This window comes from Carassius gibelio, chromosome A13 (assembly GCF_023724105.1).
Source record: "Carassius gibelio isolate Cgi1373 ecotype wild population from Czech Republic chromosome A13, carGib1.2-hapl.c, whole genome shotgun sequence".
NCBI classification, from domain to species: Eukaryota; Metazoa; Chordata; class Actinopteri; order Cypriniformes; family Cyprinidae; genus Carassius; species Carassius gibelio.
Genome location: NC_068383.1, coordinates 27,832,484 through 27,847,718, shown reverse-complemented (window position 1 = coordinate 27,847,718; position 15,235 = coordinate 27,832,484). Strand labels below are relative to the sequence as shown.

The following is a 15,235-nucleotide window of genomic DNA, read 5'->3' as shown; positions in this document are numbered from 1 at the left end:
GTGTGGTATATCTAGAAGCTAGAAGGAATGTGTGTGTGTGTGTGTGTGTGTGGGAGGATGAATATCTTACCTATCATTGTATTCAAAGAAATATCCGGGATGCATTTTTGACTCTGATGTAAAGGTGTCCCACAGAAATTCACAGGAGAATACAAAGGAGGCAAGCCAGAACTGAAAAAAAAGGATTGTAGGTCAATCTCACAAACAAACAAGTTTGTGTCAAGTCCTGTTGGAAAATGAAATATGCATCTCCATAAAGTTGGTCAGCAGCAGCAGGAAGCATGAAGTGCTCTAAAACTTCCTGGTATACGGCTGTGTTGATCTTGGACCTCAGAAAACACAGTGGACCAACACCAGCACATAAAAATGGCACCCCAAAGATCACTGACTGTGGAAACTTTACACTGGACCTCAAGCAACGTGGATTGTGTGCCTCTCCTCTCTTCCTCAATACTCTGGGACCCTGATTTCCAAAGGAAATGCAAAAATTTAAATTAAATTAAATTAAATTAAATGTATGTATTTAGCAGACACTTTTATCCAAAGCGACTTACAGTGCATTCAGGCTATCAATTTTTACATATCATGTGTTCCCGGGGAATCGAACCCCCAACCTTGCGCTTGCTTGCTCTACCAGTTGAGCTACAGGAACAATTTACTTTCATCAGAGAACATAACTTTGGACCACTCCACAGCATTTCAGTCCCTTTTATCTTAAAATGCTTCTGACGCTGTCCGTTGTTCAAGAGTGGCTTGATACAAGGAATGCAACAGCTGAAACCCATGTCTTGAATACATCTGTGCGTAGTGGTTCTTGAAGCACTGACTCCAGCTGCAGTCCACTCTTTGTGAATCTCCCCCTCATTTATGAATGGGTTTTATTTCACAATCCTCTCCAGGGTGCAGTTATCTCTATTTCTTATACACTTTTTTTTACCACGTTTTCCTTCCCTTCGCCTCTCTATTATTGTGCTTGGACACAGAGCTCTGTGAACAGCAAGGCTCTTTTGCAAAGTCCTTTTGTGTCTTGCCCTCCTTGTGCAAGGTGTCAATGGTCGTCTTTTGGACAACTGTCAAGTCAGCAGTCTTCCCCATGATTGTGTAGTCTACAGAACTAGACTGAGAGACCATTTAAAGGCCTTTGCAGGTGTTTAGAGTTAATTAGCTGATTAGAGTGTGGCACCAGGTGTCTTCAATATTGAACCTTTTCACAATATTCTCATTTTCTGAGATACTGAACTTGGGATTTTCCTTAGTTGTCAGTTATAATCATCGAAATTAACATTTGAAATATATCATTCTGTGTCTAATGCACAAATATAATATACAAGTTTCACTTTTTGAATGGAATTAGTGAAATCAACTTTTTGATGATATTATAATTATATGACCAGCACCTGTCCATTTAAGTGCTGTCAAAATTAGCAAGTTAACATAGGCTATTAATTTTTTCAGTTTAACGTGTAAAAAAAAAAAGAATTTAATGCAATTAACGCAAGGGCGGCGGTAGAGTTGGCAACCACACTCACAACAGCAACTTTTGTCTCTTTTTTTCCTTCAGACACACACTCCAACTTCACCTCAGTGCTAGGCGCTAGTCAAATGAGTATGGAAAATTTACAGGTGACAAGGGAGCTTCAGTAGAACAATAGTGAACTGCGGTCAGATGAGATAAGGCTCAGGCCTCATGTCCATAGCAGGACTTAGGGGCTGGAAGCCCAGCTTGAGGTTTTATTTGGGCGCACGAGTACATTATGTTATTTCACATGCGCAAAAATGAACCTTCAGCTGGCATGATAAAATTACTTGCGCACAAGTTCAACAACAGAGAGGTGTACATGTAGCCTGCAACCGTGCGCCTGGCACACTCGCATAGGTTAACTCTGCTTGTACAGTGGAATCCTGCTCGCGCGCAGCGGGCTTCTGCTGTTTTGCTCGCGCAGTGGATTTCTGCTCGCTCAGCTGATTTTTGCTCGCTCGAGTCTACATGACTTTTGACAATTTGGGGGCGGAAACCAAGGAGGGCACTGACCCTCTTATGATTGGTCACTTTCACACAGGGACATCCTTGTACCTTGATTGACAGCTCTCATTACAGGAAGCACGGAGTTGGGTTAAGTTACCACCGAAGAAGAGTGGGAATGAATGAGATTTCTAATATACATAAAATGTATCTGCATGTATAAAATGCTGCGCAGATCATAGTAAAATCAATTACCATCGATGAATATACACTCTAAAAACAGCTTGGGTTAATTTTTAACCCAAAATGCTGGGCTGAGTCTGTTGGGTCATTTTGTTGGGTTTTTTTTATTTATTTTTAAACACTTTTGGGTAGTTTAAAATTTACCAGGTGTTGGGTTAAACCTGCTGGGTTGCGTCGCTGGGTTGTTTCAGGCCAGCGCTGGGTTATTTAACGCGCCTTGAAGATGTTTAAAGGGGGGGTGAAATGCTCGTTTTCCCTCAATATCCTGTTAATCTTGAGTACCTATAGAGTAGTACTGCATCCTTCATAACTATTTTATTATATTCACAAGAGAAAGATAGTCTGTACTGATTTTTCTGGGAAAAACACGACCGGCTGGAGGCATGACGTGTGGGCGGAGCTAAAGAATCACGAGCGCCAGTAGGCTTTTGCGTTGAGAGCATGTGGAAGCTGTGACATTAACGTGAGGGAAAAAACATCATCCAAAACAAACCATGGCTTACAGTCAGATTCAGCCGTTTATTTATGATCCAGAATCAGATCCCGAGGCTGAAACTGAACGAGAGCAGCAGCAGCAACGAACCCGGGTCTCCGGCATGGTAGGCGGACGCACTAAAAAGGAGGCAGAGATATTTTAAGCAGTTTTACTCACCGCCTGTGGTTCCAACACACGATAGTGACCATTTTTCGTTGGGATTGCATCATCCTTAATAAATAAACGATACGCAAATCCGTCGTCAAACTGGGCCTTGTTTGTAAAACAAGCATCTTCGAAATGCAGGGAACAAACAAAAACACTTGCACAACTTCGTTGATGCTCTGTAAAAATAAGCTCCATCCACTGGTCCCTTAATGCTGTTTTTTTTTGGTAATCTGTGCAGGGTTGTCTTGCCCTGGTAACCAAAAACACACTCCTTTTGTGACATTTCGCGATGCTCGCTCTGATCAGTGAATGCCTGTTGTACTCTCAGTGCTCTGCTATACGGGAGCGCGCACTCTTCCGGCAGACGTGCCCTTAGGACCCATATAAGGAAATTCCGCTCCATCTAACGTCACACAGAGCCATACTCAAAAAAAACTTTCCGAAACTTGTGACAAACCGGAAGGAGTATTTTGGGAATAAAAATACTCCTTCAAACGTACAACTTAATTTTTGAAACTTTGTTCATGTTTAGCATTGGAATCCAACTCTTTAACAGTGTAAAAAATTCAGTATGCATGAAATAGCATTTCACCCCCCCTTTAAATCGCTCCCTAACTGTCATTTTGGAAGAACAATGGGGCAAAGCCAGGGCTTTCAATGGTTTTAAGGTAATTTTATTTAATGTTTTCTTTAATATTTTAAATTGGCACAATTATAACTTTTTCGCGGCAGCAATACTGTTAAATTTCTATAGGCCAACATTATTTACGTTAAATGATGAACTGTTTACCTCAAACGGGCAACCTACGTTACGTTACTTGCATAATCATGTTAAGGTATCTAAGACGACAGATTAATACAGTTTTATTAAGTTTCAGACAGTGACGGATGGCTGAAATATGCGAATATCTGTGAAAATAGAGGAGAAATTAGTTTGTGACACTGAAAAGCGAATTTAACATTTAAGTGATTCAAATGAGTTAAAATAAGTGAATACGACTTTCTGCTTTAATGTAAACGCCTGCATTTGTCCATATCGACATGTAAATCATACAAATTACGTACAATATAGTCGGACCGCAGGTCTAAAAGAACCGACGATCCGGTTCAAATAAACCAGTTCAGTTATTCTCGAAACAAAGTGATTCCCTCTTTTACTGTCTATGGTAATTCCCGGTAAAGAATCGACGTCTCAGGGCATTTCTTTTTTTTTTTTTTTTATGTCTCAGGGCATTTCAAAATGAGCGCACGCACAGCGAGTGACATAGGCAGAGTTAGTGAGGTGATTTGATGCTTTTGTGGTTTATAAAGTCTTTTTACATACAAGTTATAATTCAAAATGTTTTTTTTTCCTGTCAGAAAAGCACATGGATACATTTGTGAGAGAAAAACTCGAGTGCAGTCTTATTGAGGCGTCTAACGGTAAGTTCTTGTTTATTGTACATTTTACATAATTGCTTGTCTATTATAATCAACTAACGTTAACCCTAACATAACTTAAACGCACATATATTTTTGTTCCGTGCTTAAAGCTGCACTTTGTAACTTTATGTTCAGATTACATAATTTATGAGCGTAAACATCATAAACCCAATTTCCAGATCGTGTTTTTGACCTATAAGTGTTTATATATGGACTGTTTTAAAGCTGGGGAGTAGCCCAGTACCTGCGTGACTTGTCATAGAAATGTCCGTGTGCGCATGCAGTGTGATCTCCATTACTGTGCCAGTGACTGTGTGTTTGATATAGCCAGCCCAGCATATTAACATAAACCTGTGATTTATAATGACTGGAACATCCCATTGATTAGACCGTTTGAAAGCACACCTTTCAGCCAATCACTAGAGCATAATCTGCTTCTGTAGACCAACTCATAGGTGAATTTAACAAATAATCATGATGGACTCAATTTCATGATGAACTTCACACAGTTAATTGAACTGAATCACTGTTATTAACAGTTAACAAATTAAAACACTTTGTATTTCCTTTTACTTTATTTTATAGGTTGGAACAAACATGGAATTCCTTAACTGAGCAGAGTCCACAAAACCCCATCAAATTGTCGTGGCGATTTAAAAATGCCAGCAGATCTCTCAGGCATTGATCATAATCAAAGGACAGGTAAGGATATTCTGGACAATTTTCAAAAGGAATTGCAAATTGTATATTTAATTGCATTTTTCCATATGTGGACGCATATATTGTGACATAGTCCAAACACAATTGAAAAGCATTTGAATTTCAGATGCCTTACACAGAAAGCTGTCAATTTGTGTTAAGGGTAGGACTATACTATGGGGCATGTTTGTATTGGGAGATATTTTGTAGTTTTTACCCCAAATCTCTCACTGTTTACACTCTGATACACGTCTAACATTGCAGTTCTACTCTGATTGACCTATTTGCATCTTACCCTATATTTTATTCATCAGGTGAAAAGCATTTTGCACAATTGTCTTTGAGTGACGTCACCTCCCAATACAAACACTCCATAGTATGGTCCCACCTCTGACAAAAATTGACAGCTTTCAATGTGAGTCATTGGAAATTCAGATGCTAAAGTAATTGCGATCCCATTTGAGTTTTGGCAGGTAACGTGCGATACAGTGAAAAATCAGACATGGTAATTCATAAAACCTCATGTACTTGTTCTTATGATGCATCTATGCTAACATTAGTCTGTTTCTCTATTATTCAGAGGGTCACTGGAGTCACCCGGATCCAGTACATATCCAGACCAGATGGTGGATCAGCACCTAGAAAGGACCTCTACTGCCCCGAAAGAAAGCGGAGACCAGGACAACTAGAGCCCCAGATACAGATCCCCTGTAAAGACCTTGTCTCAGATGACCACCAGGACAAGACCACAGGAAACAGATGATTCTTCTGCACAATCTGACTTTGCTGCAGTCTGGAATTGAACTACTGGTTTCGTCTGGTCAGAGGAGAACTGGTCCCCCAACTGAGCCTGGTTTCTCCCAAGGTTTTTTTCTCCATTCTGTCACCGATGGAGTTTCGGTTCCTTGGTTTTCCTTAGTTGGGGACAATTAATATCAAGCGATATCATCGACTTGATCGCACAGAGGGACGATACATCACTGAATCAATGATGAACTGACTTTAACTGAAAACTGAGTGTTTACTGTTGTCCCTATGCATTATTACACACTATTTTCCTATTTAATATTGTAAAGCTGCTATGATGCAGTATTTGTTTAATATGACAGGCTTATTACTCATAATATATGGAAAATACAGCTGCAAACGGACTTTGCTTTTCCATTTGAAATTTGGCAGTCCCTGTGCATTCATGAAAACTGAAAAGGTAATTTTTGTTCAGTGTTTTTGAAACAGTGTTTTTGTTCAAGATTTGCAATTGTGTTTTCATTAGGTCACAATGTGTCACATGTGGAAAACGCAATTGAAAATATAATTTGCAATTCTTTTTGAAAACTGTCCTTCCATAGACAGGCTCTATAATTGTCCTTCCATAGACAAGCTCTATAACAGAGGACAATGCTCTCAGGTGTGGATCTTTGCTTCAAATCTTAAGTGTTTGACAATAGTACACCCAAAAATGTAAAATTGTCATTAATTATTCACCCTGGTCTGAAAGCTCTCGAATTTCATCGAAAATATCTTAACTTGTGTTCTGAAGATGAACAAAGGTCTTACGGGTTTGTAACGACATGATATAAATTTATAATATACATTTTAGGACATCTTTAAATGATTTTACATTTAAATTTAAAAAATGTGAATTGTCAATGTCATTTCACTGTGTATTTAAATAGCTAAACATGTCAAAATGTAATAGTCAAACAGCTAGACACAGGTCATTCAGAAATAATTTTCTTATTTAGTGCAACTGTATGTGTTTTTTTGGGGGAGGATTTGCTGAAAACAAACAAAAAGGGAAAATTGCATGTTGTTTGTCATTGGTACAAATTTGTGAATGTCAGATGCCATTAAAATTATTTTTTACCAGTCTAAATAACCTGTATTCTTCATTATTTATTAATCCATGATTGCTTTGTTAAGCAAAAGTGAAATCTGAGAAAAACACAGCAAGAATAACCCAGAACCAAAAAAATGCAAACACACAAATGGTAAAAATGACTCTTACTTGGGTTTTCTCAATAACCCAGCATGCTAGTTTACTTTAACCCAGCATGTGTTCTGTTCAATATTTACCCAGCGCTGGGTTGCCAATTGGGTTATTTTTAACCCAGCCATTTTTAGTGTATTAGCGAACAATGAAGCCTACGTTTTGTTAAGTAAGTTAACATTAATGTTACATATTTTCTAACTGAATCATAACATAATTGTTTTCACATGTACTTTTAAATGTGTAAACAATTATGTTATGGTTTAGTTAGCCTAACGTTAATTGTCTAAGATGCAGTTTTTAAAGATGAAAAGTTTTAAAATGAGTGTGGGGCGATCAGCATCACAAGTGTTGGCTAAGGCGTTAGCTACAGAACGAATAGGCTAGCTAGTTACGTTACTTGTTGCTCAAAAATATGTATAGTTAATGTTAACTTACTTAACAAAACGTAGGCTTCATCGTTCGCAAATATATTCATCGATGGTAATTGATTTAAGTTTAACTATGATCTGCGCAGCATTTTATACGTGCAGATACATTTTATGTATATTAGAAATCTCATTCATTCCCACTCTTCTTCGGTGGTAACTTAACCCAACTCTGTGCTTCCTGTAATGAGAGCTGTCAATCAAGGTACAAGGATGTCCCTGTGTGAAAGTGACCAATCATAAGAGGGCCAGTGCCCCCTTCGGTTTCCGCCCCCAAATTGTCAAAAGTCATGTAGACTCGAGCGAGCAGAAATCAGCTGAGCGAGCAGAAATCCACTGCGCGAGCAAAACAGAAGAAACCTGCTTCGCGCGAGCAGGATTCCACTGTACAAGCAGAGTTAACCTATGCGAGTATGCCAGGCGCTCGGTCGCAGCTACATGTACACCTCTCGGTTGTTGAATTTGTGTGCGAGTACTTTTATCATGCCAGCTGAAGGTTCATTTTTGCGCGTGTGAAATAACAATGTGCTCGTGAGCATGTCTTACACGCTCATAACTTTTGACAAAAATATAACGCCATAGTCTTTGCTCAAGAGGCAGAAATGTCCGCCAAATAGAGAAAAGTTTTGCTCAACAAGAAAATACTATTAGACAGAACATTGGTCATAGCCTATATGTGTTCTCTTTTGTCAAATTCTTAAATTTAAGCAAATTCAATCCAAGTAAAAAGACATGTAGACTATTAACAAATTAAATCACTACCAACAAAATCCATATAGATTCAGCATAAATTATGTTGTTCACATATAACATTTTAATGTAGAAATATTAAATGATTGTAAAATGAAATAAGCTACTTTTTTTAAATTTGAAATTTCAATCACCAGAAGGTGGCAGAGAGTACCTGTCTGAAGCGGAGTAACTGTCTGAGTAACTAATAAAGCCCCATTCATACTGTGCAATTCCGGGAAATTACCAGAGTGCTATCTGTGTGCAGTTTATTTAGAATATATTTAATTATCCCACAAAATAATTTAATATTCACTTGAGAGTGCAGTTAAACAGTTTATTAGGAACCATTAAAGCTGACTTTCAAAGCTGAATTTTTAGCATCATTGCTCCAGTCACACACTGATTTTCTACAAAAAATACAAATAAAAACATTTATTGTTATTATTATTATTAATGTGGAAAAGAGTTGAGAATATTTTTTTATTAATTTTTATTTTTTTTTGAAAAATTGAAAGAACAGCGTTGTTTTTTACATTTGTTACACTTACATTTATTTGTTACATGCATACTATTTACAACAACTTTTTTGAATGGTATAGTGTATATTGTTATTGAAACTTCATAATGTTTCACCTGGTTATACATTTAATCAGGAATTATAGTTTGGAAAACTAGTAAAATGTTTACACATTATGTGAAACCTAATACACATAATGTAAATCATAAGTATATCAATAAATGAAAAGAGACTTAGGTTTATGATCTCTGTTGAATAAAGCGCTTCATTCTTTTTTCTGAGAAAAATTTAAATTCCTGAGGTAATCCTCAGCACATCTTCTTCAGGTGAATTATGTCTTATTCCTCTCATCACAAAGCAAACAGTAAAATAAAAAAAATAAAAACTTGAACTGTCTCTCTGCTTTGTTTTCTATATGGGCATATACAAGCCGCGCGTTCCAGTGAAACATTATAATCTCAAAAGCACGTTCAAGCGCGGGGGCGTGGTCGCATTACTTGACCCCAGAGAACTAGTTAATTATAGACCAATCTCGAATCTCCCTTTTCTGTCCAAGATACTAGAAAAGGTGGTATCCTCACAATTATATTCCTTCTTAGAGAAAAATGGTATATGTGAGGATTTCCAGTCAGGATTTAGACCGTATCATAGTACTGAAACTGCTCTCCTTAGAGTTACAAATGATCTGCTCTTATCATCTGATCGTGAGTGTATCTCTCTATTAGTTTTATTGGATCTTAGTGCTGCTTTTGACACAATTGACCACAACATTCTTTTGCATAGACTTGAACACTTTGTTGGCATCAGTGGAAGTGGATTAGCATGGTTTAAATCGTACTTATATGACCGCCATCAGTTCGTAGCAGTGAATGAAGATGTATCATATCGATCACAAGTGCAGTATGGAGTACCTCAAGGCTCAGTTCTAGGGCCGCTACTCTTCACGCTTTATATGTTACCCTTGGGAGATATCATCAGGAAACATGGTGTTAGCTTTCACTGTTATGCTGATGATACGCAGCTCTATATTTCCTCGCAGCCCGGTGAAACACACCAATTTGAAAAACTAATGGAATGCATAGTCGATATAAAAAATTGGATGACGAGTAATTTCTTACTGCTAAATTCAGAAAAAACAGAGGTGTTAATCATAGGGCCTAAAAACTCTACTTGTAATAACCTAGAACACTGTCTAAGACTTGATGGTTGCTCTGTCAATTCTTCGTCATCAGTTAGGAACCTAGGTGTGCTACTTGATCGCAATCTTTCCTTAGAAAGCCACGTTTCTAGCATTTGTAAAACTGCATTTTTCCATCTCAAAAATATATCTAAATTACGGCCTATGCTCTCAATGTCAAATGCAGAAATGTTAATCCATGCATTTATGACTTCAAGGTTAGACTATTGTAATGCTTTATTGGGTGGTTGTTCTGCACGCTTGGTAAACAAACTACAGCTAGTCCAAAATGCAGCAGCAAGAGTTCTTACTAGAACCAGGAAGTATGACCATATTAGCCCGGTCCTGTCCACACTGCACTGGCTCCCTATCAAACATCGTATAGATTTTAAAATATTGCTTATTACTTATAAAGCCCTGAATGGTTTAGCACCTCAGTATTTGAATGAGCTCCTTTTACATTATACTCCTCTACGTCCGCTACGTTCTCAAAACTCAGGCAATTTGATAATACCTAAAATATCAAAATCAACTGCGGGCGGCAGATCCTTTTCCTATTTGGCGCCTAAACTCTGGAATAACCTACCTAACATTGTTCGGGAGGCAGACACACTCTTGCAGTTTAAATCTAGATTAAAGACCCATCTCTTTAACCTGGCATACACATAACATACTAATATGCTTTTAATATCCAAATCCGTTAAAGGATTTTTAGGCTGCATTAATTAGGTAAACTGGAACCGGAACACTTCACATAACACCGTACTTTCTACATCATTAGAAGAATGGCATCTACGCTAATATTTGTCTGTTTCTCTCTTGTTCCGAGGTCACCGTGGCCACCAGATCCAGTCTGTGTCCAGATCAGAGGGTCACTGCAGTCACCCGGATCCAGTACGTATCCAGACCAGATGGTGGATCAGCACCTAGAAAGGACCTCTACTGCCCTGAAAGACAGCGGAGACCAGGACAACTAGAGCCCCAGATACAGATCCCCTGTAAAGACCTTGTCTTAGAGGAGCACCAGGACAAGACCACAGGAAACAGATGATTCTTCTGCACAATCTGACTTTGCTGCAGCCTGGAATTGAACTACTGGTTCCGTCTGGTCAGAGGAGAACTGGCCCCCCAACTGAGCCTGGTTTCTCCCAAGGTTTTTTTCTCCATTCTGTCACCGATGGAGTTTCGGTTCCTTGCCGCTGTCGCCTCTGGCTTGCTTAGTTGGGGTCACTTCATCTACAGCGATATCATTGACTTGATTGCAAATTAAAACAGACACTATTTCAACTGAACAGAGATGACATAACTGAATTCAATGATGAACTGCCTTTAACTATCATTTTGCATTATTGAGACACTGTTTTCCAAATGAATGTTGTTCAGTGCTTTGGTGCAATGTATTTTGTTTAAAGCACTATATAAATAAAGGTGATTGATTAGATATAATGAAGGGAGACGTGAAAGATAGACATCGCATTTTTTTCATATGGATTACTTTATCACAGAATATTTGTTTTCAGTAGTTGTTTAGTTTAAAAATAGACATGTCAAGCTTTCTATAGATATGTCTCTCATGTTTCTTTGTTCAGTATACACTGAGTTACAGTTCATTTTAATGACGCGTTTCCAAATGAAGAAACACCTTGTTTGTTATCTTTATTTTATAAATGCGCAAAGTTTTGTTGTTATTATGTCTGGATACAAAAGTAGACCCTTTACAGATTCGATTGACGTATTGCTCTTATCTGTACGATCAAAACTGAAAGTGTATTTTAAGATATTTTCAGGGTTATCAGGAGAAAATGCCTCATAACACGTATACGCGGGGATCGAATGCAGAGTGTTAAATAACTGTACCTCAGGCTGGATGAAGATTTACTGGCATTAGCTTTGAGGTCCCACAGCATTACCCTTCCATCACTGACTATCAGTGCAGCACTGTTCTCATTGACAGGACAGATCACCACTCGGTAGGGCCGAACTGTCTTAGTCACACGGATGGCATCACACTGGGAGCGGAGATCATATACCAGCTCTTGAACATTCTGCTCTGGATCGGCCACTGGAACAACAGAAAATAACACACATTGAGATAAATTACCACACTTCTCATCATAACTCAAGTAAAAACAGTTGAAGAACATCGGGGTGTTGCTGGTACAACATGAAGCAAAGCTTAGTTGCATCCATGGCTGGATTTACCAATGGGCTTCACTGGGCAGCAGCCCATGGGCTTCACCTTATAGAGTGCCTGCCTTTGCCCGTTTACATTTGTTTGATTATGCCATTCAGAAATGATTAGCCACATTTTCACTGCACATGCAAGGGCTAAATGGGCCAGATCAGGCTAACAACTTCCAACTACGACCTTCGAGGCCATAATCAAATAGCATAAACTGGTATTTATGATTATATCACACAAAAGGACTTACATCTTGTGTTGCGACTGCACCAGTCAATTTGATCACATGGCTACTATAAACAGCTTCATTAAGCCTTTAGCCCAAATGAGTACACATTTAGAAAATTTATATATTTTCACGTTCACACCTCATTTTTCTTTTCTTTTTTACAGAGGATGATTCTATATTATAATAATGTTCCACTAAATTATGCGATATGTTTTGAGTGTGATCTCAAATGTTTTGTTCCTCAGTGTTACACAGACCAGTAAATGATTCAATCAGACTACAAGTACAATCGTTTGCAAAGATAATCAATTAGCATTTTAAACAAATCAAGTGATTTAAGTATTCAACTCAAATCAATGGCTGTTCAATCACCTAATGGCTGTTGTAATTTCATATATAAAAAAGTAGCCTATAATTTTATTTTGCAATCGTTTAATATTTCTACATTAAAATTTTATATTTAAACTTAATTTATGCAGAATCTATCTATCTATGGATTTTGTTAATATTTCATTTGACTGTTAACGTCCAACGTCTTTTCATTCAGATTAAATTTATTGATTTAAATTTAAGAATCTGACATAAGAGAACACATATAGGCTATGACAATACATTTTTGTAATACTAATAAATTTCTCTCTTTTTTCCTCAATGTAATTTCAGGCTTCTCTCAACTGAGAGAAGACATCCAGTTTATTGTATTGTGATGACTATTTAATATTACATCTAAACTTTGACTTGTCTAGACATGTTGCATATTAATTGTAATTTATATTAACCCTAAAAGCATATTTAAATGTTTGTGTATTTTGAGTAACTTCATAATATTAGGGCTGCTCCGATCACGATCGGCTGAACGTTAATGCGCATCTCATCAGTAAAGCCGGTTCTCTAATCAGCGGTAAAAACCATCAGGTGCATGATTTCACATAGAGCAGCTGTTACTACACAAGAGCCGTTGTTAACCGAGAAGATGAACAAATAAACGCTGAAAATGAATGTGGATTTGCACAACTTCTCAGTTAACAACGGCTCTGTGAAGTAATAGCTGCTCTATGTGAAATCACGCACCTGATTGAATTTACCGCTGATTAGAGAACCGGCTTTACTGACGAGATGCGCATAATGATCGGCCGATCATGATCGGAGCAGCCCTACATAATATAACCCAAACATAACCTCAAGCCTGCCCTGGTTGCATCAATATACAATTCAAGATGTGCAGTCACAGATGAAGTACCTGTCATTTATAAAATATTTAATTAATATAATTATCCAAAACCGATAATTCCTGTCAAAAAATTACATGCCCTACCCCCAGATGAAAGGATAGATGTAAAGGAACCAAACCTGTCTTGCCTGTTTCATTAGGAGAAGGTGTTGTGGAACGGCACACACGCAGTGTAATGCAACCATTCTCATGGAGGCAGTATAGAGCATCTCTCTGTGCACAAGGAATCACCTACACACAAGACAGAAAGCATTAGTCTTCAATGTTTCATGTAAATCATATAAATTTCTTAAATATAAAGTCTTAAATTTGATGTGATTTGATGACCTCTACATCCCTGTCAGCAGAGACCATATTAAACTAGACGAACCCTAAATTCAGATCCTCTGTGAAAACCTTGTCAACCATCTGCAAGAGACCACGAGAACCAGACGAGTCCTCTGCTCAATCTGACATGCACTGTAGCCTGTATTTAAACCACAACATGCTGGTATCGTTTGGCCAGAGGAGAAGTGGCCCCCCGACTAAGCCTGGTTTCTCACAAGCAGTGGCGTAGCAAGTCAGCCCTGGGCCCATATACAAAAACATTTGTATGCCTGCCCCCCCCCCCCCCCCCATATATTATATTCGGTTAACAGTTAAACGGTCAATATGAGCATCCCTAACCAGAAAATCTGAGCTTACCAGTTACTGAGCAAAGTACTTTTACTCGTATATAAGTCACTAAATGACCTAGGACCGAAATATATTTCAGATATGCTCACTGAATATAAACCTAACAGAGCACTCAGATCACTAGGATCAAGTCAGTTAGAAATACCAAGGGTTCACACAAAACAAGGGGAGTCCTCCTTTAGTTACTATGCTGCCCGCAGCTGGAATCAGCTTCCAGAAGAGATCAGATGTGCTAACACACTAGACACATTTAAATCTAGACTCAAAACGCATCTTTTTAGCTGTGCATTTATTGAATGAGCACTGTGCTATGTCCGAACAGATTGCATATTTCTTTTTTTTTTATGTAAAATCATTTTCTAACTGTTTTTAAATGTTTTAATCATTTTAAAAGTTTTAAAATTGCTTGTTTTATTTTTGTTATTATTTTTCTTCATGATTATTTTACTTTCTTTTATGAAAAGCACTTTGAATTACCATTGCGTATGAAATGTGTTATATAAATAAACTTGCCTTGCCTTGCCTTAACTGGCATATAAACATAATATAACATACAAAATGAATTAATTTTAAGCCACACAAAGTCCACATGTTGTTATTTCTTGCTATGAATCTGCCATAAAATAAGTGTGACGAGTGGGGTGGTCACACTTATTTTATGGCAGATTCATAGCAAGAAATAACAACATGTGGACTTTGTGTCAGGACCACCCTTCTGGCTGTTAAAATCCTCGAGGGTTCCATTGCTTTTAGGACGTTAATCACAATTAACAGATCAACATCTGATTTTATGGAACACAGTCGAAAATCTTTCAGATACAGACGTTTCTTTATGTCCTCTTACCTTGGTATTATTGAATGAAATTAAATCGCAATTAGGCAGAAGCTGCGATTATTATGTGTATCTTTCAGTGAAGCACGGTTCTATGACCAGCAGTAAATCTCCATCCGAAGGCCAGAGGGCACTCTCGAGCTGAAACTCCAAATGCGTCTTGCAAAAGGCACCCAGGAAATGGCTATAGCAGTTGCTGTATAAGCAAAAGACTTAACTGCTTTCATTAATTCAGCGTGACTAATAAACACACAACTACAATATATGGCTTA

At 37.9% G+C, this 15,235-nt stretch overlaps 1 protein-coding gene across 2 annotated transcripts in view; it reads right to left on the bottom strand.

Annotated features, from left to right (window-relative positions):
• wdr11 (WD repeat domain 11) overlaps positions 1 to 15,235 on the bottom strand; it is a 172,749-nt gene that overhangs the window by 125,829 nt on the left and 31,685 nt on the right. Inside the window, exons 7-9 of one of the 2 annotated variants that reach the window (XM_052613981.1) lie at positions 13,585 to 13,687; positions 11,672 to 11,876; positions 71 to 171 (exon numbers count right to left, since the gene is read on the bottom strand). In XM_052613981.1, coding sequence (XP_052469941.1) covers positions 71 to 171; positions 11,672 to 11,876; positions 13,585 to 13,687 — 409 coding nt within the window. Of the gene's footprint in view, positions 1 to 70; positions 172 to 11,671; positions 11,877 to 13,575; positions 13,688 to 15,235 lie in introns of both variants that reach the window. The other variant, XM_052613980.1, reaches the window with a different exon arrangement.